The 27,107-nt window shown below is 39.7% G+C and overlaps 1 protein-coding gene across 7 annotated transcripts in view; it reads right to left on the reverse strand.

Moving 5' to 3' along the window:
* samd4a (sterile alpha motif domain containing 4A) overlaps positions 1–23,571 on the reverse strand; it is a 237,543-nt gene extending 213,972 nt beyond the window's left edge. For 3 of the 7 annotated variants that reach the window (XM_041214020.1, XM_041214018.1, XM_041214014.1), the window contains exons 1-2: positions 22,928–23,571; positions 21,503–22,040 (exon numbers count right to left, since the gene is read on the reverse strand). In XM_041214020.1, coding sequence (XP_041069954.1) covers positions 21,503–21,698 — 196 coding nt within the window. In that variant the 5' untranslated portion in view covers positions 21,699–22,040; positions 22,928–23,571. Of the gene's footprint in view, positions 1–14,490; positions 14,588–21,502; positions 22,041–22,412; positions 22,432–22,550; positions 22,716–22,774; positions 22,797–22,927 lie in introns of those variants that run through there. The other 4 variants (XM_041214016.1, XM_041214015.1, XM_041214017.1 and 1 more) reach the window with 4 other exon arrangements.
* Positions 23,572–27,107: the final 3,536 nt, after the last annotated feature.

A 27,107-nucleotide genomic window follows, 5' to 3' on the forward strand; every position in this document is an offset into this window, starting at 1 on the left:
TGTACCAAACAGGGTCCAGGGATGCATTCAAACTGGGATGGGGCGGGGGGAGGGTGTGGTGAGGGTTCAGCAGTTCAATCATACTGAAGAATGGTTTTGTTTTTAATTACCTAAGGAGGGGAGACACCCAGTGATTGGAAGCATTGGGAAGTGGGATACTGGGTCCAATGCCTGGTAATCGTGAGGGATAACTGAGGTCTAGAAGCATTCAGAAGAAGAGGGTGCAGGAAAATCTAGGCTAATCTGCAGATGATTAATTAGCTTCTCAGAAACAAAAACACTTTGAACATGAGTACCCTGCTTAGCTTAAACATTTTCAAAACAAGCAAGCATTAGAATTGGCCATGGTAAATAGAAAACTTTAATACATTTCAGTGCGGTTTCTTTAATAACCATCATAACTGCTTTAGATCTTTCTTGGGCTTACTTTTTTTTAAATAACATGGGAAAAAGCACAAGTATTTAACAAGAAACAGTATCTGAATTAACCTTAGATTGAATGTGCATGAATGGGCATAAAGTACATTCAGTTATTCTGGAGAAATGATCCAGCCAAAGCCCAAACTTTTCAAATGGACCAAAAAAATTAAATGCTTTAATGAACATTGTATGTTTTCATGCAGTTATCCTGTTGAAAATCTATTTTGAACATTACAAATATACTTACAAAAAAACAATGGATTAAATGATTTTTCATTATAAACGATTTGATTGACCTGTCTTTTTTTATTGTAATATCTACAGACTGATCCATTCAGATTGATTGCTTTCACCAGTCCTCAACATGTCCTTATGTAGATGAGACACTAAGAACAAAAGCAATAGGGCAGGAGTAGACCATTGGCTCCTCAAACCTGCTCTGCCACTCAAAAAGATCATAGCTTTAATTCTACTTTCCTACCTGATCCCCCCATAACCTTTGACTTCCTTATAGATCAAAAATATCTACCTCAGCCTTAAATATATTGCATGGCCCAGCCTCCACTGCTCTCTGGGATAGTGAATGCCAAAAATTAACACCCCTCTAGGAGAAGAAATTTCTCCTCATCTAGGTATTAAATGGGAACCTCATATTTTGAAACTGTGACCCCCAAGTCCTAAATTCTCCCACAACTGCAAACATCTTCTCAGGATCTACCCTGAAAAGCCCCCATCAGAATCCTATATATTTCAGTAAAATCACCTCTCATTCTTCTAAACTGCAATGAGTATTGGCCCAACCTTTCCTCATAAGACAACCCCTTCATCCCAGGAATCAACCCAGTGACCCTCCTCTTAGCTGCCTCCAATGCAAGTATATCCTTTCTTAAATAAGGAGACTAAAACTGTACACAGTACTCCAGATGTGGTCTCACCAATGCCCTGTACAGTTGTAACAAGACGTGCCTGTTTTCATACTCCAGTCTCCTTGCATTCAAGGCCAACATTAAATTTGCCTTCTGAATTACTTGCTGTACCTGCATTGCTAACTTTTTGTGATTCATGTACAAGGACACTCAGATCCTTCTGTGCCACAGCATTCTCTCTATTTAAATAATATTCTGGTTTTCTATGCTACCCACCAAAGTGGACAACCTCACATTTTCTCACATTATACTCCATCTGCCAAATTTTTGCCCACTCACTTAACTTATATCCCTTTGCAGACTCTGTGCCCTCCCCTCACAGCTCACTTTCCTACCTACAAAGGTATTGTCAGCAAATTTGGCTACAACGCACTGCATCTTCATCCAAGTCAGCAATGTAGTTTGTAACTAGTTGAGGCCCCAGCACTGGTCCCTATTGCACCCCACCAGTTACAGTTTGCTAACCTGAAAATGACACATTTACCCTGACCCAGTTAGCATGGATAAAGGATTGGCTAATTAATATATTATCCCAGACAACATGAATTCTTATCTTGTGTAGTAACCTTTTGTGTCACCTTATCAAAGGTCTTTTGGAAATCCAAATACACTACATCAACTGGTTCCCCCTTTATCCACCTTGCTTATTACATCCTTCAAAGAACTCTCATAAAACCAAGTTGACTCTGCATGATTGTATTACGGTTTTCTAAATGTTCTGCTGCTTAATAATGGATTCCAGCATCATTCCAATGACAGATGTTAGACTAACTGGCCTATGGTTTCCCACTTTCTGTCTCTATTCTTTCTTGAATAGTGGTGTGACATTTGTGGCTTTCCAATCCAGAGACTTTTCCCGAATTTAGGGTATTTTGAAAAGTTACAAACACTGCATTCACTACCTCTGTAGCCACTTCTTTTTAGACCCTAGGTCCAGGATCTTCAGTCACATTAGTTTACCTGGTACTTTTTCCTTTAGTAAGTGATTTTTGAAGTTCCTCCCTCTCTTTTGCCCCTTCATTTTATACTGTTCTTGGGATGCTTTATGTGTCTTCTAACATGAAGAAACATCCAAAATATTTGTTCAAAGACTCTGCATTTTCCTTGTTTCCCATTATTTATTCCCCAGTCTCAGCCTCTAAAGGACCAACATTTATTTTAACTACGCCATTCTTTTTTATACATGTGTTGAAGCTCTTAACATCCATTTTTATATTTCTTGCGAATTTAATCTCATTCTAATTTCTCCCTCTTAAATCACCCTTTTCCCAATCTCTGATCTACCAATAATCTTTGCAGCATTGCAGACCTTTCCTTTCAATTTGATCCCATCTTTAATTTCCTTAGTTAACCATGGATGGTGCAACCTTCTTGTACAGTCTGTCCTTCGCAATGAAATATACTTTTTGAAATATCTCCTTAAATATCTGCCACGGCTCATCTACCATGCTAGCTTTTAACCTATTTTCCCAGTCCACTGTAACCAACTCTGTATTCATACTTTGAAACTGCTTTTAAGTTCAAGATACTGTGCCATAACTTCATCGGAGTGGCAATGAGCATCAGACTGTCACTCTGTGCCCAATTAGTTACTCTAAATTTCTTCTGTGCCTGTTTCACCCAACCTTCCGGCTCAGGCCGAGCAAGATCCAGGCAGCGCAACTATCTCTGAGGCCCAACATCATAGTCCAGCATTGTCAGACAGAAGAACAACACGCCCCCTTTTTCACAGCCTTTTATAAGTTTAAAGGTCTGATTGAAATTCACAGGCCAGGGCAAAGGTAAGTGACTAATGTAAGTGGATAGGATTTGGGGATTGGTGGGAGGGGGGAGAATGGAGGTTGGGGGGATGGGGAGGTCAAACATCAGCAGAGAGCAGGGGGTAGTGTGGGTGGGAGGGGAACAGGAGGGGGATTTTAATTCTTCGAACTTTTTCTGAGTAACTATTTGTGTAACACAGCCGGAACCATCCGAAGTTAACTCATTTTCAGATGGTTCCCAGAGGAAGACAATTGCCCAGAGGAAGCTTGCACTTCCGGGTAATTGCTGGGCAAACCCTGACCTTTGAAGTTCCAAGATGGGTTCCCCACCACATCTTTGGGGTACTCCCCAAATCCAAGGCTGTGGAGCTCGGAAGTTACAGCCCACTAGTTTCAGAACCAAGTTTCACACCCTCAAACTGAATATGATCTCTTGATCTTGGGGTTACAAACCCAGTACCATAACCACTTGGCTATTTAGGCCAAGCAATTCGGTGCATGTAACTCTTTCGAGTACAAACCCGTTTCCATCTGTTTCAGATTAAGTTACATTGTTTCATAGTTTGCCATTGTGAGATTTGAACTCTTGATACTCTTTTGAGTAAACCTGTTTCCATCTGTTTCAGATGAAGTTACATTGTTTCATAGTTTTGCCATTGTGAGATTTGAACTCTTGATCTTGGGGTTACAAACCCAGTACCATAACCACTTGGCTATTTAGGCCAAGCATAAACACGTTTCCATCTGTTCCTATTCAGATGAAGTTACATTGTTTCATAGTTTGCCATTGTGAGATTTGAACTCTTGATCTTGGGGTTACAAGCCCAGTACCATAACCACTTGGCTATTTAGGCCAAGCCTCAAACTGAATATGATCATGCTTGCTTTGAAGATCTTTTAGTATGAGATAATTAATTAATTAATTCTGTCTAATTACACATTACCAGGTCTAAATCAGCCTGTTTCCTGGTGGTTTCAAGAACGTATTGTTCTATGAAACTGTCCCAAATACACTCTTAGGAACTCATCCTCAAGGCTACTTTTGCCAGTTTGATTTGTCCAATCTAATGAAGATTAAAAGTGGCCATGATATTGCAGTTCCTTTCTTACAAGCCACCATTATTTCTTGATGTATACTCTGTCCTACAGTTCAACTACTGTTAGGGGGGCCTATAAACCACTCCCCCGGTGAATTACTTTTCTTGTTATTTCTTATCTCCACCAAAATTGATTTTACAATTGTGACCTTCTGAACCAAGATCATTTTGGACAATTGCACTGATCTCATCCTTTATTAACAGAGCTGACCCCAGTTCATTTTACTTTCTTCCTACTCTTCCAAAATGTCAAATAACCTTGAATATTCAGTTCTCAGCCTCGGTCACTTTGTAACCACGTCTCTGTAATGGCTATCATATCATACTCATTTATTTCTGTTTTTGCTACGAATTCGTCCATACCAAGGCTGCATGCACCCTGATAAAGAGTCTTTAATTTGTCTTTTTTTACCATTTTTCAATGCTCTGATCTTTCTGCTGGTACACTCTTAGGGTTTGTACACTGTCCCTTCCGGTCATACTCCAATTATCATTACTTAAATCATTTCCCTACACTAATGCCTTGTCCTTTCCCATTAACTTACTAAATACTGCAGTCGCAAACAAGAATCTTAAAACTTAAACAAAGCCCAACTACATAGGTATGAGGAAAGAGCTGGCTAAGGTTGATTGGGCAAATAGACTAAAGGATGTGGCAGCAAATAAACACTGGGAAACAAGAAACAATTCAAAATGTTCAACAAAAATGTTCCATTGCAAAACAAAAACTCAGCAAGAAAGGTCCATCTGTGGCTCACTCAGGAAGTTAAGAATAGTATTAGTCTTTTTTAAAAAGAGGCTTACAACGTTGCAAAGAATAACAATAAGCCTGAGGATTGAGAATGTTTTAGAAATCAAAGAGTCACCAAAAAGTTGAAATAGATGGAAAAATAGAATGAGAGTAAACAAGCCAAGAATATAAAAACAGATTGGAAGAATATAAAAAGCAGGAGAGTTGCTAAAGTAAATGTTGGTCCCTTAGAAGCAGAAACAGGAGAAATCCTAGGGAACGAGGAAATGGATGAGACATTGAATAAATATTTTGTGTCTGTTTTCACAGTGGAAGACACAAATTATAATAGACGGTAACCTAGGGGCTAACAAGAGTAAAGAAATTAAGGTAATGAACATCAGCAGAGAAAAAGTACTGGAGAAACTCAAGAGACTAAAATCTGGAAAATCCCCACGATCTGATGGCCTATATCCTAGAGTTCCAAAAGACTTAGTTGCTTGCTATGATTTTCCAAAATTCTATAGAGATTCTGGAATGGCATAAAGAACATAACTTTTTATTTCTGTTGGACTGTGAATGAAAATTACAATGGCTGCAGTTTGAAAGACATCTCTACTGGAACAGTGTGAGGGATATATACAATGTTGTTGCCCTGGAACAGAGTGTGCCATGAAAGACAGGATGGTGCCGAGGAGTCTGGTCTAATGGGGAACTGCCAGGCAACAACATTTTAATTGACTCCTTAGCAGGTGATCAGGGTTTGTGTGAGAGCAGTACAGCAGAATAGCTTTTAGCCTGAAAAGACCTAAAACCTCTCCTGTGTGTGGAAGATTCCAGTAATTCCACAATAATAGCCAGCTGTTTTTTTTCTCCTCATATCTCTATAACCTGCTCTCTCTCTGAAAACCCCTGTCAAGAGGCAAAGGGGAAAATCACTGTTAGAGACATTGAAAGGCAAAGGCTCAACCAGTGAACTAAAGACTGAGAGTGCTGGAAGACCATCTCGTGTCATCAACAAAGAACTGAAAGGAATTTGGAAGCCATCAATCAAAATCAACCCATCGAATCCTGTACTCTGGAATTGGTGCTACTGAATTGTTTTATCCCACCCTTAAAATCCATGTTTTTGTATCTCTTGTACGTGTGTATGTAGGGATTTAAGAAGGGGTAGAGTTTAGGTTATAGAGTTATATTTGCCACTGGTTAAAGACAATTTGTTCAATACACAATTATTTACTTAGAGTTTACAAACCTGGTGCTCATACTCTGTTAACCTAAAGTAAACAATTAGGTGGGCTAATCAAACTTTTTCACATTTGTCATGGCTCAGGGAGCAGTGGGGCTTGATATTGCAGCACACTATCCCCAGTGAGTCATGACAATGGTCCTGCAAATTGGAAGTCAATAAATATAACACAGCTCAAGAAAGGAGGGAGGGAGAAAACTGGGAACAGTTCAGTCACTGAAATATATTAAGGAAATCTTAGCAATGCACTTAGAAAAGCATAGTATTATTGTAAGTCAACAGGGAAATCCTATCCAACAAATCTATTGGGATATATAGAGGTTCTAACGAGTGGGTAGATAAAGGGAACCAATAGATGTAGTATACTTGGATTTCCAAAAGGCATTCAATAAAGGTGCCACACAAAAGGTCAAACCAGAAGCTAAGAATTCATGGAGTTGGGGGTGATATATTAGCATAGGTAGAGGATTGTGTAACAGACAGGAAGAAGGGAGCAGTGAAAAATGGAGCATTTTCAAGTTGTAAGCTGTGACCAGTGGAGTGCTGCAAGGGTCAGTGCTGGGGTCTCAGCTATTTACAATCTATATTAATGACTTAGACAAAGAGACACAGAGTAATGTATCTAAGTTTGCTGGTGGTACAAGCTAGCTGAAAGCTGTGAGGAGGTGCAAGCCATGAGGAGGATACAGAGGGGCTGCAAAGAGGTATAAGCAGATAAGTGAGTGGGCAACAAGGTGGCAGATGGAGTATGATGTGGGAAAGTGAGAGGTAATTCCCTTTGGTCATAAGAGTAGAAAAGCAGAATTTATTTTAAGAGAGGCATGAAACGTGTTAATGTTCAGAGAGATTTAGCTGGGCTTGTACAAGGAACTCAAAAGGTTACAGCAAGCAAGTAGGAATGTAAATGGCATGTTGGCCTTTATTGCAAGGGGATTGGAGTACAAGAATAAAGAAGTCTTGCTACAAGAATCCCCATAAATAGGCCCTTCCCATTTGCTCTATCCAGCCCCTCACAATTATGTACATCTCCATTAAATCTCCCCTCAGCCTCCTCTGTTCCAAGGAGAACAACCTCAGCCTATCCATTCTTTCCTTATAGCTGCAATTTTCCAGTCCTGGCAACATCATCATAAATCTCCTCGTATGACTGTAACTGTCTCGAGTGGGAGATCAGAGACAGATGCCATTCAATCTCTTCAATTCTGCAGACAAGAAACTTGGCCTCTCCTTGAATGTTGCCAAAGCAAAAAACTCGTATCAACCCACAACTGGTCAGCCAAACATTCCAAGTCCCATATATGTTGACGGAGAAACTATAGAACATGTTGAGCACTTCCCATACCTTGGCAGCCACCTCTCTCAAAACACCATCATTTTCAAGCAGGAATAACACCAGATTAGCTGAGCCAGCTCAGTCTTTTACAAACTATGGCAATGAGTGTTTGACAAGGACCTCTACAAGTCAACAAATGTCCTAGTGGACAAAAATGTTGTTGTCATATTTCTGCACTGCAGGTTAAACCTGGATTGTGCATTAGTGACACGTAAAAGCGCTAGAGAAATTCCATCAGCAATGCATCCACTGCATCCTCTAGACTCAATGGGAGGACTAAACAAATTCTAGCATCCTTCTTGAAGACAATTCCACAACCATTCAGGCAAAACTCCTACAAAAATCAACTTCTATGGGCTGGACACTATCTGGATAGCCAAAAGGCATCTTCCCTGCCAGGTCCTGTTCTCTCCGCTCTCAAATGGCTAGTATCCCAGGGGAGGACAAAGAATAAGCTTCAAAGACACTCTGAAGCTCTCCTTAAACCACAAAAGCTTTGACATTAATGACTAGGAGGAGCATGCTACAAATTATTCAAAATGGCAACAACTTGCCCATCAAGCTGTATCACATTTTCAGTCACAATGTCTTAATGATGCAGAGAAGGAAAGAAAAGGAAATAAATCCTGCACTCCAAGTCTCACTACCTCATAGAACATCCTGTCACATGTGCCCAGACATTTGCAGTCAAGAAGCAACCCATGGCAGAAATTTGCGATGAGTAGACATTATTCTCGAATCGAGGGATAGCCGATGACGACATGTTCATATGTTACTAACAGATCTCCCTTACTGGAGATCTGTTACATAGCATAAAATAAAGTATCCTATAATTCACAGTAGCACTCAATACTGCAAAATACTGATTTACAGTAGTTAAATAAAATCTCTTCCATTTGTAATAGCACAATTTGATTGGTCTCAAATTCAATCACCAGATTGGTTTGCAACGTACAAATCAGTGACTTTGATTATTATTAAAAGGTTGGCAATAATTGTAGGTAGGAAGAACCTTGTTGCAGCAACTATATGGAGAAGTACGAGCAAGTTGGAGGAGGAGGAGGCTATTGAAGTTGCTAATATTGAAAGTGAGATCCTAAGATTTAGCAGCATAGAATATAGAGTGCATGTGTGAGTGCGAAAATTTGCAAGAACTAAAAAAGATTGTACATGTGAGGGCACTGGTATGGTCTTTTGTTTGGCTAGATTGCAAGAAAGTACTAAAATCTGATGGGGGGTTCAATTTAGAGGCTGTAGGTTGAGGAAGTGGGGGAGATGGAGGGAGAGGGAAGTCCTGCGCTTGGCACTAGTGGAACTAGGCTCGGAAAATTGGGGAAAGTGGTTACTGGAAAAAAGGGCAGGGAAGAAAAAGGGAAAATTGGAAATGTACAACTAAAGTTAGTGTGTGATTTCCTTAAGAAATGCAGATTTACCCAGATAACTACTTCCAAGATCAGCCTCCCCCAGCCATGATTGGTTTTCCTAACTAGCACCAAGAATGGGATTCAGGGTCTGGTCGTGGCAAGGGTTGAGGGTGCGCAGATAACATTTCTTTCTAATGGCTTCACCAGTGAATTGAGTATTTATAACAAAAGTGTAAATGTTTCCTTTCATCTGAGTAAAGCCCAAGTTCCTCAACCCAACTCCTCTCAAGCTGCAGTCGCTGGCTGATTCCAACTATAGAAGGCAAAGGCTGTAGCAGCAGTGTCATGAGGGAGAATTTTAGCAACAAATGGTGGGGGTGGCCACTCGGAAGATTAATAGAAAATGGAGCCAGTAACAATTTCATGTTTACGCACACTGGCATTGCAAATCATTTATCTCAGGAGTCACAGCTGGGAAGTCTCACCACTGATCCAATCGACCTAGGAGGAATAGGCAAACTTTTGGTGCCATGGGAAAGCATAAAAGGAATGACAAAAATAACTGATAGCAAAGTGTTACAGAGGTATGTGGATACAGACCAAGCTTGTTTTAATATGGACGTTTTCAGGACATGGGAAATGCTGGGAAGGCTGCATTATGGTCCGTTCCTTTAATGATATTATGAATCAACCACAAAGAGTGCTTCAGAGTCATATGAAGGCCAGATCAGGGAAGAGTGGCAGAACATTAGTGCACCAGTTTATGTTTTAAACAACAATTCATTAAGCTTTCATGGTCAAATATCATCTAATATATTACAAATCAGTTTCACAGTTTGACTGTAAGATTTGAAATAACTGGGTTCCTAGTTCAGTATCATAACCACTACACTCTAATACGAAATATGGCTAGATGGTGGCAAGCCACTGGCTTCCACTACACCCTTTGCCAGCTGTTTAGTCTGGTCGTTTACTTTGGAAAATTGATTTCATATTGATATTTGTAACCTTTGAATTTTTTTTAAAAAAAGATATGAATCTTTCATTTTTGTGAAAGATTAAGCATTTTGAGTCGAAAAGCAAAGAAAAAAAACTTCAAAGTCCTACTCCTAATTTTTAAATTCCATCCCCAGTATATATGAAATTTCCAGGTAAGATATTCTAATTAGTAGCCACTGCACCCTGACTTAACATTACAAAATACACAAATGTTGCAGTAGATTATGGAGTGCAGAGAGTTATATAGGCTAAATTGGAAGGTGTTTTGTCCCACAAACAGCAGTGAACTGAATATCAGTTGATGAAATTTGTTGAGGGGGAAAGGGTACATTAAGAAAATTTCCTAACTTGCAGCGGCGGGGCTATTAACAGCAAGAGACGTTGGGACTGGCTCTGGGGGAGATGAAGCCTGTATAGGCCAAACAGGTTGCACCAGAGCCTGGACCAAGATGGGCCAAGCGGATCAAGTGTCAGTAACAAAACATTTAGGGGACAGTGATCATTGTATTATAAGGTTTCAGCTGACTATGAAAAAGGACAAAGAACGATACGGAGTAAGAATAATTAACTGCGGGAAAGCCAACTTCAATGAGGTAAGATGGGACCTGAGCCAGATAAATTGGAGTTAAAGGCTGGCAGGAAAAATGGTAGCTGAACAATGGATTACCTTAAAATAAGAGATAGTCTTGGCACAATTAAGGTATATTGCCATGAAAGGGAAAAGTAGGACAAACAAGAATAAAGCTCCCTGGATGACAAAAGAGATAGAAATTAAGATAAAGAAGAAAAAGTGTGCTTATGATAGATGTCAGGCAGACTACACAATTGAGAACCAGACTGAGTATAGAAGGTTCAAAGGTGATATGAAAAAACAACCAAGAGAAACAAAGAGGAAGTACGAAAAGAGACTGGCGGCCAACATAAAGGAGAACCCCAAAGTCCTCCACAGGCATATAAATAGTTAAAAGGTGGTAAGAGGAGTAGGGCCGATTTGGAACCAAAAACGAGATTTATGCACAGAGGTAGAGAACATGGCTGAAGTATTAACTGAATACTTTGCATCTGTCTTTCCTAAGGAAGATGCTAACCAGGCCAAGGTGAAAGAGGAGGTAATTCAGACACTAGGAGAGGTTAAAATTGATAGGAAGGTCTTGGATAGGCTGTGTGTGCTTAGAACTGATAAGGCACCAGGACCAGATTGATGCATCCAAGGATACTGAGGGAAGTAAGAGTAGATTATAGAGGCACTGGCCATAATTTTTCAGTCTTCCTTAGAGTTGGGGTGGTGCCAGGAAACAGAGGAGTGTTAATGGATGTTTCTCAGGCTGGAGGAAGGTTTGTAGTGGAGTTCCCCAGGAGTCAGTGTTCGGACTCTTGCTTTTCCTGATATATATTAATTGACCTAGACCTTGGTGTGCAGGGCACAATTTCAAAATTTGCAGATGACACGAAACTTAGGCACATTGTGACTTGCAAGGGGGATAGCATAGAACTTCAAAAGGGCATAAAAAAGTTGGTAGAATGGGCAGACAGATGCCAGATGAAATGTGAAGTGATTCATTTTGATAGGAAGAACATAGAGGGTACAATTCTAAAGCAGGTGCAGGAGCAGAGGGTCCTGGTGTATATGTGCATAAGTTATTGAAGACGTCAAGGCTGGTTCAGAGAGTGGTTAATAATTAAGCCTAGGCTACTGTATGCATTATTAGAGCACAGAGTACAAGAGTAAGAAGGTTTTGTTGAACTTATATAAGACATTAGTTCGGCCTCAGGTGGAGCACTACTTCCAGCTCTGGACTTAAGGAGGAATGAAGAGAGTGCAGAAAAGATTTACAGGAATGGTCCCAGAGATGAAGAACTTCAGTTATGAAGATAGATTGGAGAAGATAGGACTATTTTCCTTGGAGAAAAGGTGGTGGAGTGGAGATTTGATAGAGCATTCAAAATCATTAGGGGTCTGGACAGAGTTGATAGGGAGAATCTGTTCATCCACTTGTGGAAGGATCGAGAACCAGAAGGCACAGATTTAAAGTAATTGGTAAAAAAGCAAAAGCAATACAAGAAAAAAATATTCATTAGGCAAGTGGATAAGGTCTGAAATGCACAGCCTGAGAGTGTGGTGGAGGTGCGTTCAATCAAAGCATTCAAAACAGAATTAGACTGTTATCTGAAAAGGAAGAATGTGCAGGATTACAGAGAGAAGTCAGGAGAATGGTACTAAGTGAATAGTTCATTGGGTGAGCCAGTGCAGATGCAATGGGCTGAATGGCCTCCTTCTGTGCTGTAACAATCCTGTGATTCCTCAGTTTATCCAATGGAGACTTTACTATCCATCTGAACAAAAATAAAAGGACCTTCCTTCAATTTCTCAACTGAAAGATTGTACCTTCCACAATGTAGCATGCCTATAATATGGCACCCCATGTTAGCCTAGTTTAAGTTTTGACTTAAACCTAAAACCTTCGAAGCTGGGGGAGAGCAAGACATCAAAATGAGCCAAACTAACATGATTTGTCCTCTGCTCCACAAGAGGCCAAACTTTTATCCATCATGGCTATGCATTGTATAACCATCTTTGAAAGCCATTTCACCTTGCTAACCTCCTTCTGCGTTTAACTGCCTCATAACCCCATATTTTGTGGCTCTCCAAATTATTCTACATCTTCCTGGCACGTAAAGCTAGTTTCACCACCTTGTAGATGACCACAATTTTATGAACCAATATTTACATAAATCTAAATTGTTAAAATTCTAAAAAACGCTTACTTATTCACGCTTACTTTCTCCTTAACCGCACCCTTAAATCAGCTATGGAAATCTATAAAACTGAATTCGTTTAGTGGGCTAACACGAGAATATAATTATGAAACCAGCCAATGTGCCATAAAATGGCAATTGATTCTTTTATGCCCTTCAGGGAAAAGAACCTGCCACCCTACCTGGTCTGACCTACACGTGACTCCAGTTTCATTTCCTGAGAACACTAAAGCCAACCTCAGTGGCAGGTAACTAATGCTGCACTACCCAGATCATAAATCTAAATTTTAAAAAAACTTGCAAAAGAAGTAGTGCATACATGTTGGATGACTACTTCTACAGTCTTCAAAAAAAGTCTTCAAAAGAGAATTGGAGAATTAACTGGAGAGAAAAAAATTCCAGGGCTATGGGGGAAAGGCAGATGAGTGGGACTAGACGAGTTGCACTTGCAGAGAGCCGGCACATGGACACACTAGCCAAATAGTATCCTTCTGTGCTGCAACTATTCTATGATACAAATAATATTAAAGGGGAGCAAGAGCGAAAGAGTTCTCTCATTGCACAGATCACATCTTAGGGGTGGGCAGGGACGGAAAAAAAAAGTGATGGCAGCGGTGGAACAGTTATTAAGAACCTATGCTGACCACCAGATCATTACAGCTAACAGATCAGAAAGGCAATAACAGCATACAATCTGCATTTCGCCCTCCCACCTGTGTACACATTGCTGCTCACCTTAATACAGGAAGTACGATTCAAATATAACTGCTCATGGTCCAAAAAATTCCAGTTACCATCCTGATTATTATCTACTGACCCCTGCTGGAAATTTACATTTGCAACACAATCAGGTTTAGCTGTAATACCTTCCCAACGCCAAGCTTAAATGCCTTGGCAAAGTACAGGAGGGCAATAGTGCCTGTGGAACTGTGTTCGCCAGCAAGGAATCAGTGCCTTCAAGAGGATGCAAGAGAAAAGGGGTGAATAGATGAAAATGCAAGAACTGTTCATTTGAATCTAGTTTAAATTAAAACAGATGCTGATAATAAATCTAAAATTCAGACCGCATTAAAATAATAGGCAAGTGATTTAACCTTCTCTCCAGAAAAGCAACGCAAGTTTATGCAACTGAAACTTTTGGCAATGTAGAATCCAAAGTTAACAGTCATTTTTAGAAGGTATGTGTGCTACACAACTGATAAACGTTTCAATTTGACTCCACCTCTTATGTACAAGGATTGTAAGATAAAGATTTATTTCTTAGAAATCTTTCAAATTTAATTTCTGTCTTACAGAACAGTATATAATTTCAATGAAAGTTCAACATGAATCCTGTACAAACCAAATACTTAATTCCTTGTATTCAGTTTCAAGTTGAGTTTTTCAAATGAAAACAAAAACAGATTGGTGAAGCCAATAAAGACCAATAACTCCAAAAGAACAATGTGATGGGTTAAAAATAAAAATATTGCACAATACATTAGGCCAGAAAGTAACATAATGAAAATGGATTTTGACAAAATAGTCATCCATGATTGAAATGTTACGATAATTTACCCAAGGTTAATGTACAAAAGCAAAATACTGCAGATGCTGGATATCTGAAATAAAAACAGAAAATGCTGGAAACATTTTTAAAAAGAGTTAACATTTCAAGTCTGTGATCTTTCATCAGAACCAATAAAAGGTTATGGGCCTGAAATGTTAACTCTGTTTCTCTCCCTACAGATTCCACCATAGCTGCAGAAGTTAGTGTTCATGACTTGAATTGTATTATACTGAAACGGATAATCAAAATTATTTGGACATCATGTTCCTTATTCAATTAAAAGATAAAACCAGTATAGAAACTCACACTCTCTAGTTCTGGTCATATTGGTATTTTCTTGATGCAAACACATGAGTTGGGGTTCAACCAATATAAATTTCCCATCCAAATAGTTTATTTGTCATTCCTTGATTGAGACTGCAGACCATAACATAAGAAATATTTATCAAACACAAAATACGTGGCCAGGACTATTTGCAGTTGCATAAGCTACTGACATATGTTTTCTCACTTTGATTAATGTATTAACAGAACAACTGATTCCCTATTGATGCTAGTTTCATAAAGTTACTAAGTTTTTAAACTAAAAAACCTTGGCTTACATACATTTAAAAAAAGCTTGCAATTAATTAGGTTTGAAAAGTGTAACCAGCTGCATTAACAATTACCTCCCAAAAGGTACACTGATGTATCAATATGTAAACATCACACAACCAAGAATCTGAAACTAATCTTTAGGTATATATATACACACACAAGCTAAAAGGTTTCTTAAAAATCCATCGCTGAATTACAATTTCCTTTGTTCAATTACGGTTTATAACATAGGGTCCTGGAGAGAAAATGTCAAATAGAATTGCGGAGACAAAAGCTCATGTATATATGTCCTTTTAAAAAAAAAATTTAAGTTATGTCTAATTAAAGGATTTTTGATTTCTGGTTTTTCAATTAAACTCTGTGATCACTCATGAAAATTACGTCAGAGCCAAAAAACAGTATCTCTGACAGTGCAGTGCACCCTCAGTACTACACTGGAGTGGCAACCTTGATTTTTGTGCTCAAGCCCTAGAGTGGGGCTTGAACCCATCTGGTTCACCAATGTCCTTTAGGGAAGAAAATCTGCTCTCCTTACCCGGTATGGCCTACATGTGACCCCAGACCCACAGCAATGTGGTTCACTGTTCAATGTCCTCCAAAATGGCCTAGCAAGCCATTCAGTTCTCAAGGACAATTAGGGATGGGCAATGAATGGTGGCCTAGCCAGCGAACCCCAACATCTCGTGAACGAATGAAAAGAAATCCAGAAACTTGCAATTCAGAGGTGAGTGTGCTACCGAGCCCTGGCGAATACTCATGCTGTATGTCACTGTAACATGTCAAACACCTGTACACATCTTTTAAAATAGTCTCTCAATAATCTATAGTATACTCAAGACTTAATTAAGTACTTGTACACACGAAATCTAAAGAATCTTGTAAAAATTAAAATGTATTGCATATTAATCACAATAATGTCAGTTTAAGTGAACCATCAGATTGAAATTTTTAGTCAATAAATAAATAAATTCAAGACTTCAGAAATTATAGACTTAAATGTTACATTTTCTCCTCCTGACATGCAGGACATTTTCATGTTTAATTATTTCCACTTTGTATAGTTACCTATACAAAGGCAGTTGGGAATACTATTAGTATTTACGTTTGCTGTGGACATTTTGTATTAACAAGGGTGCATGATTCTGTTCATTGCACAAAATTTCATGTACACCAGTGCAACTAAGTACTTATTATTGGAATTTTGGGAAACTTGTAGCTAAGTTTTTAGGAGGCAAATCTGTCACTGTTCTGATGAGGAAGTTATGTGTTTTTGCTCGTATTGAAACAGAAATAAATGAGCAAATTACTCTACTTTCTAGATCAACAATAAATTGCTGGTTTCTTCCCCTGATAAATTTAATTGTATTACTTTGTTAATGTTACCATTTAAATTTAGTGTTTCTTTGTTGGTCTATTACTTGTTTGGAAATAGTCTTTCCACGATGCATAAGCTGAGGAGAAAGGTGAAAAGTCAAGTTTGTCCTCCTGTGACGATTTTCTATGAGTTTAATACTATGGTAATTAAAATGAAATGGAACGTTTGATTTGAGAGCTTGCTGCTACTTGGCTATATACATAAAATACAAATGTGAATGCACGAGCATCAAACAAAAAAGATATAGGTAAGAAAATCTCACTACCTGGTGAATTGATTTCATGATTAAGAAACAAAGTATTACCTCTTATACTTGAATAACGTCATAGTATTTTCACCTCAGTCAGAAGGTCAAGACTTCATCTAGCTGGCGCTTTAGTACAGTTCTGAAGGTGCTGTCTCTTGGATGAGATTTTAAATTGAAACCCCATCTGCTTTTTCAGGCGGGCATAAAAGTTCCAAATGGTAGTATTCGCAGAAGAGTCTGCCTAGTGACCTGGTCAATATTTATCTTGACCAATATCACAAAACAGATTATCTGAGAAGAATAATAAGACATGACCAAGGTCCCAAATGACATCCTATATAAGGAAAACTATCACTCCTTGTCCCTTTTGACCTGTCTGCAACCTTTGGACAGTTGACCACACCACCCTCCTCCAACACCTCTTAATTGGGTGGGACAACTCTCACCTTGTTCCATTCTTACTTATCTAATCACACCTAAAGTATTACTTACAATAGCTTCGCTTCCCACTCCATTACCTTTGGTGCCACCCACCCAGAATCTATCCTTGTCCACCTCCTATTTCTCATCAATGTGCTGCCCTTGGAGACATTTCAAAGCACAGCTTTACTTTTTAAACGTGTACATCGATGACATTCAGCTCTATCTTACAATTATCTCCCCTCTCAATTCTTCCACTATTGCTAATTTATTATTACACTGCTTATCAAATATCCAGTACTAGATTATCAGGAACTTCCTCCAATGAAACATTAGGAAAGTTGAAGCCACTGTTTTCATTTTGTTTTGATCCCTGCTCCAAACTCTGTTCTCTAGCTACCGATTTCTAACCCATCTCTAGCAACAGTCTGTCCACAATATTTGATCCCCAGCTGAGCTTCTGACTATATATTCATGCCATCGCTAAGACAGCCTATTTCCACCTCCATAACATCTTTCTACTTCGCCTCTGTCTCAGTTAATTTGCTGCTGAAACCTCATTCATGCCTTTGTTACCTTGAGATGTGACTATTCCAGTGCATTCCTGGCGGGTCTCCCACAGTCTACCCTCCTTAATTTTGAGGCCATCCAAAACCCTGCTGCCCATGTCCTTACTCATCTATCACCCATGTTCGTTGACCTACATTAGATCCCAGTCAAGCAACATTTTAATTTTAAAATTCTCTACCTTGTTTTCAAATCTCTCCACGGCCTGGCCCTTCCCCATCTCTAATCTCCTGCAGCCTCACGACCCTCTAAAATATCTTTCCTCATCTAATTCTGGCCTCCTTGTGCATCCCTGATTTTAATCGCTCCACCACTGGTGGCTGTGCCTTCAGTTACCTAGGCCCCAAGTTCAGAAATTCCCTCCCTATATCTCTCCACCTCATTTTTCTCCTTTAAGACACTCCTTAAAATTTACTTCTTTGACCAAGCTTTTGGCTATCTGATCTAATATTGCCTTATCTGGTTCAGTGTCATATTTGATTTTAGAATGTTCCTGTGGGAAGCTTTGGGACATTTTATGTTAAAAGGTACTATATAAGATGCTGCTATTTATGGGACCTTGCCATGAGCAAATTGGCTGTTATGTCTTCCTACATTACAACTGTGGCCATGCTTCAAAAATACTTAATTGACTGAAGCATTTTGACTCATGCAGAGAATATGAAAGGCATTATATAAACCCAAGCTGCTAGGTCAAATCCTCCAACTTTTTTTGGTGGGTGGAAACTAAGAAAGAAAGGAAAGCATGTGCCCCCATATGATGGCTTTCCTATTTTGACTGAAGTCTCAGCAAATAACTCAAGGTTAGTAAGCAAACAAAGCTTAGACTATCAAACAACGTGTCATGAGATTTCTTCTCAGATTCCACATAGATCTGACTACATTTTATTCCAAGTCAATCAAAAACAAGTAAATGCAGTAGCTATAAAGAGCAAGACAATTCAATCATCTGAGCAATAGAATGTCTCTCCACTAATCTAATGGTTCAAATTCCAGGCTGTGAATCTCCCTCTCAGTTATATGAGCTTCACTAGCTCTAAGAACAATCCACTAGATGAAAGTTCTGAGTGTGGATGGGAGGTGCTGGTGAGCCAGTATGGAGTTAACTGCATTCAACAAGCTAAATGCACAGATGCAAGAAGTAATAAAATCGGTTAATGGAATGTTGAACTTTATCCCAAGGCGATTGGAAATGTAAAGTAACAGTGCTTTTTTGCAGAGAGCTTGGGTTAAAACACTTATGAAGTGCTGTATCAGTTTTGGGAACTGGACCTCAGGAAAGACTCTTTTTTGAAACGCTAAAGGTACAGATTCACCAGAATCATGACAGGGTTTCAAGGACAGGTTACGTAAATTTGCTTGTATTCCCTCAAATTTAGAAGGTTGAAGGGTGATGTAATTAATGTGTTTAAAATGAAAAATGGATTTGATAGGGCAAATACAGAGAAACTATTTCCTTTAGTGGAGGAATTCGGAACACAGGACATAATCTTAAAATTAGAGTTAGGCCACTTAGAAATGAAATCAGGATAGACACAAAGGGCAATAGAAATATGGAAGTCCCTCTCTCCCAGAAGTCCATGGATGCTGGATCAATTGAAATTTAAGACTGAGATTGATAGATTTATGTTGGGGATGGGTATCAAAGGATATGGGAAAAAAAATTAAGGTACAGATCATCTATGTTTAAGGGACAAAAATCTTACTCCTGTTCCCAAATTTATCCCAAAAGGGATAAATATCACATTTTCAACATTATGTAACTAAATGTATTCAATTTACTCACTTTTAGATTTGGGGGCTTTTTCCCCCCAGACTTAAGTTTGCTTTAGGAAGTGCTAAACAAAGTTAAGGAGTTATGCAGCTTTAAATGTTGCCAGTTCAATTCTAAGCAAGCACTGAAGCTAACAACTAACCAGAGTTTCTTTACTCTATATCCTTTCCTAGCTGCTTGAGGCCACCAATTACTATCTGAGCCAATGTCTATATACAACTACTTCTCCAAACACTCACCATAATACATTATTTGAATAGCAATATGCTTTTTAAATAAATGTTACACTCAGGCTATTGACAGGTTAGGATTTTAAGAGAATCTCAGTTTATAGCTGTAATTCTAAGCTATTGCTGGTTTTTCAAGTTTGCACAAAACATTACATCGTTTCTTTCCTATTTCTAGTTTTACATCAGTTCTTAGAACTGAACATTACTGTACTCAAAACTATGACAGCGCTGAATACAATTGATTAGAATTGCCCCTAGGAAATGTAATTACAAACATACGTTCGTGTTTAACTGCTAGGCACAAAATACCATCATTCCTTATGAAGTATAATCCTGCAATATGCTACACTGAGAAGAACAGGAAACTTATGTAGAAAGTGAAAATTTATAACATTTTATGGTGGTGTTTCCCCTTCTCAGCATAAATTGTTAACTAAATAAAGATATTCATGAAAAACGAAGCCACCAAGAGGTAATGAGCTACTATTAGCTAATGCAACTTCCATTTAGAATGTACACTTCAAGCAAGACTTTTTTTTTTAAAAAGTGTCTTACTTTTCTAAACTGATCCATGCATTACTAACAGGATAACAATTTTACAGAGGAGGTATTTCACTGATGATTTTAATCACTAGTATCAAGCTTCGTCCACTCATGCCTTATCAAATATATTTCTTCTGACTCCATACCCAACTTTTGGTGCACCGATGCAGTCATTTGAAACTATTATTTTGGAACTAGATATAATCAGTTCCGAAGAAGTCAGAACTCGAAATGTTAACTCTGTTCCTCTCTTCACAAATGCTGCCAGACCTACTGCGTTTTTCCAGCACTTTCTATTTTTGTTTCAGATTTCCAGCATCCGCAGTATTTTGCTTGTATTTTAGATATAATCAGCGTTTCCCCCATGTAACCCTGACATTTTTGTACCTTAAATCACAAATTACACTTGGAAATATAGAAATTCTATTTTCCCATCCCCCAATATGATCTCAAATTCATAGACTAGAATAGTTTTCTCGGTGCTTGCTGAATCAATGCATAAATATCCTAGCAGCAGAGCACAGTACTGGAGGTTGTCAGCAAATGGCAGTACAGACAGCTGCCAAGTCTTGCAGGCTCCGTGCTCTAATATGGAACAGCTGGAAGAGGACTGTGCATTCTTTTCTCTGAGTAAACACTAAGGGCTCTGTTCAGTATCCTACTGCAATCAAGCCTAAAGAATTCCACCAATCGGTGAACACAGACTTCTATTACTTCTCCCCAATACACCCTTTGTATTCCTATGAAAAAAACCTGAAGATATACATAATTTGATCTGGATCTGCAACTGTGTCAATTTTAAACAACTATTTGGGCGGAATTCTTGCAGGTTCCACTATTCCACAAGTCAATCCTACCACATTGTGTCTGCTGCATAGGCCAGGGTGAAACATTACAGTACAAAGATTTTCAACTCATATATTTCAGCCTCAGCTTCTGCTACAAGTATGACGATATGCCTCTCTCAAAACGGAGATTGCATACTAAATTTTCTAAGTTTTGCCGAATAAGGTCCTATATTATATTTAATTGACATTATACTTCTCTATTGTAAGTCGACTCAGACTTTTGGCCTTCACTCTTGTGTGCTCAGTTTGAGTGAAAAAGGCTCTTTCCCTAAATCAGAATACGGTGCCTGTAACGATTTAAATATTCTAGTTTTGGATTGACGGGTAAACAAAGATGAAAGGCTGATATTCATAAATAGAATGACGCAAATTTGATATCTTTATGTAACGGGCTCCGTATTTGTGTGCGATAAAATAGAAAGCTACGTACAACGACAAGATCGGAAAAGAAACCAAGCCACGTTGTCCAGAAAGCACAGGATGCCCAGACTCTACGTGACATGACTGGATTATTGCACAGGAAATTGCAGAACAAGATGCATCAAAGCGTTTTAATTCTTACGTTGATGTGATGTTGTTTGTATACCGCAATGAAATACAGCAACTGTCAATTAAAAAGGTTTGTATGTCAAATTACTAAATTCTAAGAGTTTCGCATCAATCTCAGATATCAGCTAGGAAAAGCAGCATAAAAAATAATTAATTCATTAAACTTACCGGGATCATTTGCCTCTCCCTCGAGAATATGAAGCTCGGTGCAATCGGACAAAGAATGCTCTAGACAAATCTGAAGGAAACGAGCCTGTGTCCGGCTCACTCGTTTCAACAGGGACAACAAAGCTACAGTTTGTTCACATTCATTCCACCCTTTAAACCACCCTGCAAGAACGCCGACTTGATCTCGAAACATCATGATTAAGCAAAGCCTCAGCACTCGGCGAGTTTATATCGTTGGGATTCTTCGACACAAGGCAACCCACTCCCTCCAAAAAAAATCAAGCTCAGAAGCATGTAGAAGGAGGGGTTGTCACATTTTGTATGGATCGAGTTGCGATTTTTTCTTTCCTTTTCTGTAGAATAACGTCACTGTTGACACGCTCCCTCTTCCTCCAAGGCAATCAACAGTGGGCCAAAAATCTAGCAGGCACTACAAGTATATCACCTGTCAGAATTAGCAGATCTCGGATTTTAGATCTCCTCTCTCTACGATATCAGTTTTAATCCTCAACGCCCGCATTCCTATGCGTGGTCAAAACTGGAAAATAAATTAAAGGAAAACGATCGTTGAAATGTGCCGTCATTGAATGATAAACCGTTCAAACTTTACTCTGAAGCGAAAGATCTCTGTCCTCCCCTCCCTCGGCCTGCAGTAACTAGTCATTCATTACAAATTAAAATGCAGCAACTCCTTCAGGTTTGTAATTAAGCGTTCAAAGCGCCCAGTCTACAAATAGTCCCGAAACGATAAGATAATATGCTCTGAAGCGACACATTATTCGAGACTGGAAGAGCTGCTAGCCAGCCAGACTGTTTAAACGCTTCCAAAAGCAATGCAGAACAACGCAATTCCTCTGGGTTTAGGCCCATTGCGGATTGACTGAGACGAAAATAAACTATCCATTCCAACCCTCAAGTACGCGACCGTCTACAGCCATCGCCTTGCCCGGGATTTTCCATGTCAGGCTGAGAATGAGCCCTCAGGAGGGACCTTTAACCACGATAGTATGAACGTTGCCCTGCCCTGTGCAACGCTGCGGAAACTCACAGCAACTCCACAGGCATCTGTCTGCAACTGAGAACTGGTTGTTTTTTAATTTTTTTAAAAATATAGAAAGGACCCCCTCGCCCCGCCCGAGGACTATCAGGAAAAGTTAGCTCCAACAGCCTGTGGTAACGGTAGGGTGAATATCTCGGATCGTTCGTTTAAAAACAACCCTCTTTAATCCCAAACATTAATAAAGCCCGCCCCTAACAAACATTAGTGATCACCAAAACAGAAAGCGAATCCTCAAACCAGCTAAAAATAACATGAAAGGCGCAGCGTGTGTGAAGATTATTAATAAATGTGACTCAAAGACTCCTCCCGTGTACAGCTGCAGCGGCCGACGCATTTTCCAACCGCTCCGTCCCTTGCACACCGACCTGCTACAGGCTCGGCCCGGGTGCTGGTGCCACTCCGTGGGGCCATGAGAGAAGGAGGAGGAGCTGCTGTCGTCGTCGTCGCCACCACCACCACCACCACCACCGCCGCCGCCGCCGTCGTCTCCACAAGTTGGATTTATTTTTAGGCCAGTCCCCGCCCCGGGTCATTAACATTCAGCATTACGTCATGGCACGGCCAGAAATAGAGGCGGCCGGAGGGCGGGCGGCCCGTCTTCGGGTATTTATTATCAGGCGGGGCTTCCACTGCTGTGCCGTCCGTCCCCCTTCATTCACACTTAGCGGCCCAGCCCGGCTGGCGGGCTCCGGGCCCGAGCTTGGGCCCCGCCTCCCGGGGTTGGGGGAGGAATGCACACAGCTTCGTTGCTAGGCGCTCGCCAAACACGCGTCAGAGATATCGGTTTGAATTGGAACCGAAGGTGACGTTTTTCCGGCCATTTTTGGTTACCTCACCCTCCGGTGGGTGCCGATTTTTGGTTCGGGGACCGGGGCCGCCGCTGAGTGTTTACCTGTTGTTGTGAAGAGCGCGGCCTGTGGGTTCCAGGCGCGCGGTGTCTCAACACGTGACCAGTGTCGGCCGCTAGGGCCGGGGGTTCTTCCCTCGCTATAATTTTAGCTGACCTCACGTGGAGTTGCTCAGAGTGTGTGGTCATCTCGGCTGTTTCATAATGAGACGGGCATAATCCCGGGAAATTGAAAAAAACCACTGCAACTCTTCTAAAGGAACATATTACTGATGCACAAAAATAAATAATACATGACAAGCATCGTATTAAACTCCTCGGTTCCATTCTGTTGATATGTAGTAAAATCAGCGTTTTCAACGTTTTTGAAAGCAAGCTTTTATAAATAAAATTCAATTTTTATGCAGATTTGAGCTTTATTTAACTATTTTAGTACAGTTGGCTGCAAAACCATTGCAGAATTTAGCCAGTTTTAAAACATGGGTGTACAAAGTACATCCAGCATTTCTGCACCATTGGCTAAAACATATCTTCACTGGACCAGCTGCAGCAACGCCCTGTAAAGTCTAGTTCTGTAAGTCATGATAAGTTTGCTACATCACAATAATATGCATGCATGCAAAGAGAATGTAATGCAACTCTAAAATCGGACGTGGGGCAAACACTGGGGATACAGTCAGGGGTGTAGGGCTATCACAGCGCCGCTCTGGCACCTCCTATTTAAAGGCTTTAATATTCACCGCCTGATGGTAAATTCTCCTCTGTTAATTGGCTATCCGTTACACGCCCCACTTGCTTTTTCTTTCCACTTTTCTCAGTGGAATCCACTCCATTAATTGCCTGACTAAATTTTAATCCTCACTGCCTCAAATATTGAAGTTACTTGTTTCCAGGACTAACATATGCAGGGGGATTTGTCCCATTGATGGCAACATTTGGAAGTGGAGGAAAATCCTCTTGCAACCAGGTGGGGCTGCATGACTTGTGATGCAGAGGTGGCTGACACAGGTACCATATCAACTGGATTCTACCTGCGGAATTATGTGAGGCACAAGGGCAAGTTTGGCCACGAGTTCCTGGATTTTGAGTTCAGGCTGGACCATAAGACTTGACTGAAATATCCAGAGCTCATGGTGTGGCTGTGAATCCTATTATGACACAGCAGATGGTAAATGCCAAGCTGTTCAAATCCCAGGGGGAAACTTGAAACAACTGTCACAGCTAATTTTCAATTTGCATAAATTTTGAGATGCATGCCTTGAATTCAGCAATAATAAAACCACCAAGTCTTATAGGTTTTTATAAAACTAGATTAAACATTTGTTAATAAGAGAAATGATTTTAAATACATACATAGATCAACACACTATTACTATGATAACTTCTAAATTCCCTAATCAATCTAACTCCCAGTTCCATTTTTGGTAAGCCACATAGATTTTAAAAGGCCCAGGCAAAGAAACATAATACCCTGAAAAAGTTGAATTCCAAATGAGTTTTCTTAACTTCAGTCCTTTGAGGACAGCAGCTTGAGGCATAAATGTTGAAGGTTTTTCACACACTTGTAGGATCTTAAAAATGCCTTCCCTTACACACAACCCTTGCTCCATCTTTATACATATCTTACTCTTTGAATGCAAATACCCATTGTTTCACTATACCTTTAGACTAAAACCCTCTCAGCACTAAGTTTTACCAGTAATCTTTGGGAAAAATAAACACACTGTTTCTAAACTTCACATGGCTAGGTGTCAGATTTCATCCCTCCTTTGAAAACAATCTAGTCTGGTTTATTTCAAAATGCAAATGTTCCCTCGACACATAAGTTTCCAAACTTCCCCATGTTTTTCTAATTAACATTTCAAACCTAACCTCTCTTCTTAGATCAAAGCATCCAGACTAATTCAATGAAGTCTTACATAAACACGTATAGACACATCCCACTATTACTCTATTTTACAGTAAATTCCAATAACATTGTGAGAATTTTTATATCCTCTTGACAATCCGGAGCCTGGGGAGGTTAAAAGGTGGCAGAGGGAAGGCTGGTCCAGGGCCCCAGGCCTCGCATTGCTCCTGCTGAAAGCATCTGAGTCAAGATACAGCAGCAGTACCCCTCATGTACAGCTGCCTGACTGTAAATAATACAGACCTTACAACTCCCTGCACACAGCTTTTTCATAAACAGGCATTCAGGGTCTTTGAAGCTCAAGGTTCCTGGGATCTAAAGCAGCATCAATATCCCCAAACACCCTGCTGGGTTTGCCGACTGAACACTAATTCCTTGGCTGTGATGGCCTGAGGGTGTAAAATGCAGTATAGTGTTTGTATTCCCTGCTGACAGATTTACATAGAAATTACACCACAGGAACAGGCCTTTTGGCCCACCTCCATCTATGTTGGTGTTTATGTTCCACACAAACCTCCTCCCACCCTTCCTCACATTATCAGGTAACCTTCAGCTTCTTTCTTCCTCATGTGTTTAAGTTCCTTGAATGTATCTATACCAGAATCATAGAATGGTTACAGCACAGAAGGAGGCCATTCAGCACATTCCCTCTTTCAGTTTTCTGCAATAGCAACTCAGCTAGTCCCACTCCTCCACTTTTCCCCTGTAGCCTATGAAATTTTTCTCTTCAGATAATTATCCAGTTCCCTTTTGAAAATCGCAATTGAATCTGTCTCCACCACATGCCCATGGAGTGCACTCTAGATCCAAAGCACTTGTTGCAAAAAGAAGTTTTTTCTCATGTCGCCTCTGGTTCTTTTGTTAATCACTTTAGGGTTATTGACCTTCTGCTTATGGGAACAGTTTTTCCCCACTTATACTGTCCAGACCTGTCATGACTTTGAACACATCTAACAAAGCTCCTCTCAACCTTTTTTCCAAGGAGAACAGCCCCAGCTTTACCAATCTATCCACATAACTGAATTCATCCTTGGAACCATTCTCACAAATCTTTTCTGCATCCTTTCTAAAATCTTCACTTCCTTCCTGTTGAGGCTAAACCAGTGTTTTATGAAGGTTCATAAATTACTTGTATTTGTACTCGGTACCCCTATTTATAAAACACAGGATAATTTATAAACTACTTTCTCAACCTGCCCTGCCACCTTCAATGATTTATGCACATATACACCTAGGACCCTCTGCTCCTGCATTTCCTTTAGAATTGTACCCTTTATTTTATGTCACCTCTCCTCATTCTTCTGACCAAACCGTATCACTTCACACTACTCTACATTAAATTTCATCTGCCACGTGTCTGCCCATTTCACCAGCCACTCTATATCCTCTTGAAGTCTATCACTATCCTTCTCACAGTTCACAATACTTCCAAGTCTTGCATCATCTTCAAATTTTGAAGTTGTGCCCTGTACACCCTGGTCTAGGTTATTAATATAAATCAAGAAAAGCAGTGGCCCCTCTACATACCATCCCCCAGTCAGAAGTAAGTAAAGTTTTCTGTAATTCTTGTTTCTAATAGGCTTGAATTAAATAATGAAACTGTTGCATAATGACATTCCAGCTATGCTAAAGACTAATGATTCAAAATAACACATGGTTCAAAATAAAATACCTACTGGCACTAATATTTTCACTTAAAAAGCATAGCTTGACTGATGTTTGGGGACTCAAATGATTAATACATAGGAAAACAATGTAATAGTAAATTTAGAAATGATATAGCCAACAC

Source organism: Carcharodon carcharias, chromosome 20 (assembly GCF_017639515.1).
Source record: "Carcharodon carcharias isolate sCarCar2 chromosome 20, sCarCar2.pri, whole genome shotgun sequence".
NCBI classification, from domain to species: Eukaryota; Metazoa; Chordata; class Chondrichthyes; order Lamniformes; family Lamnidae; genus Carcharodon; species Carcharodon carcharias.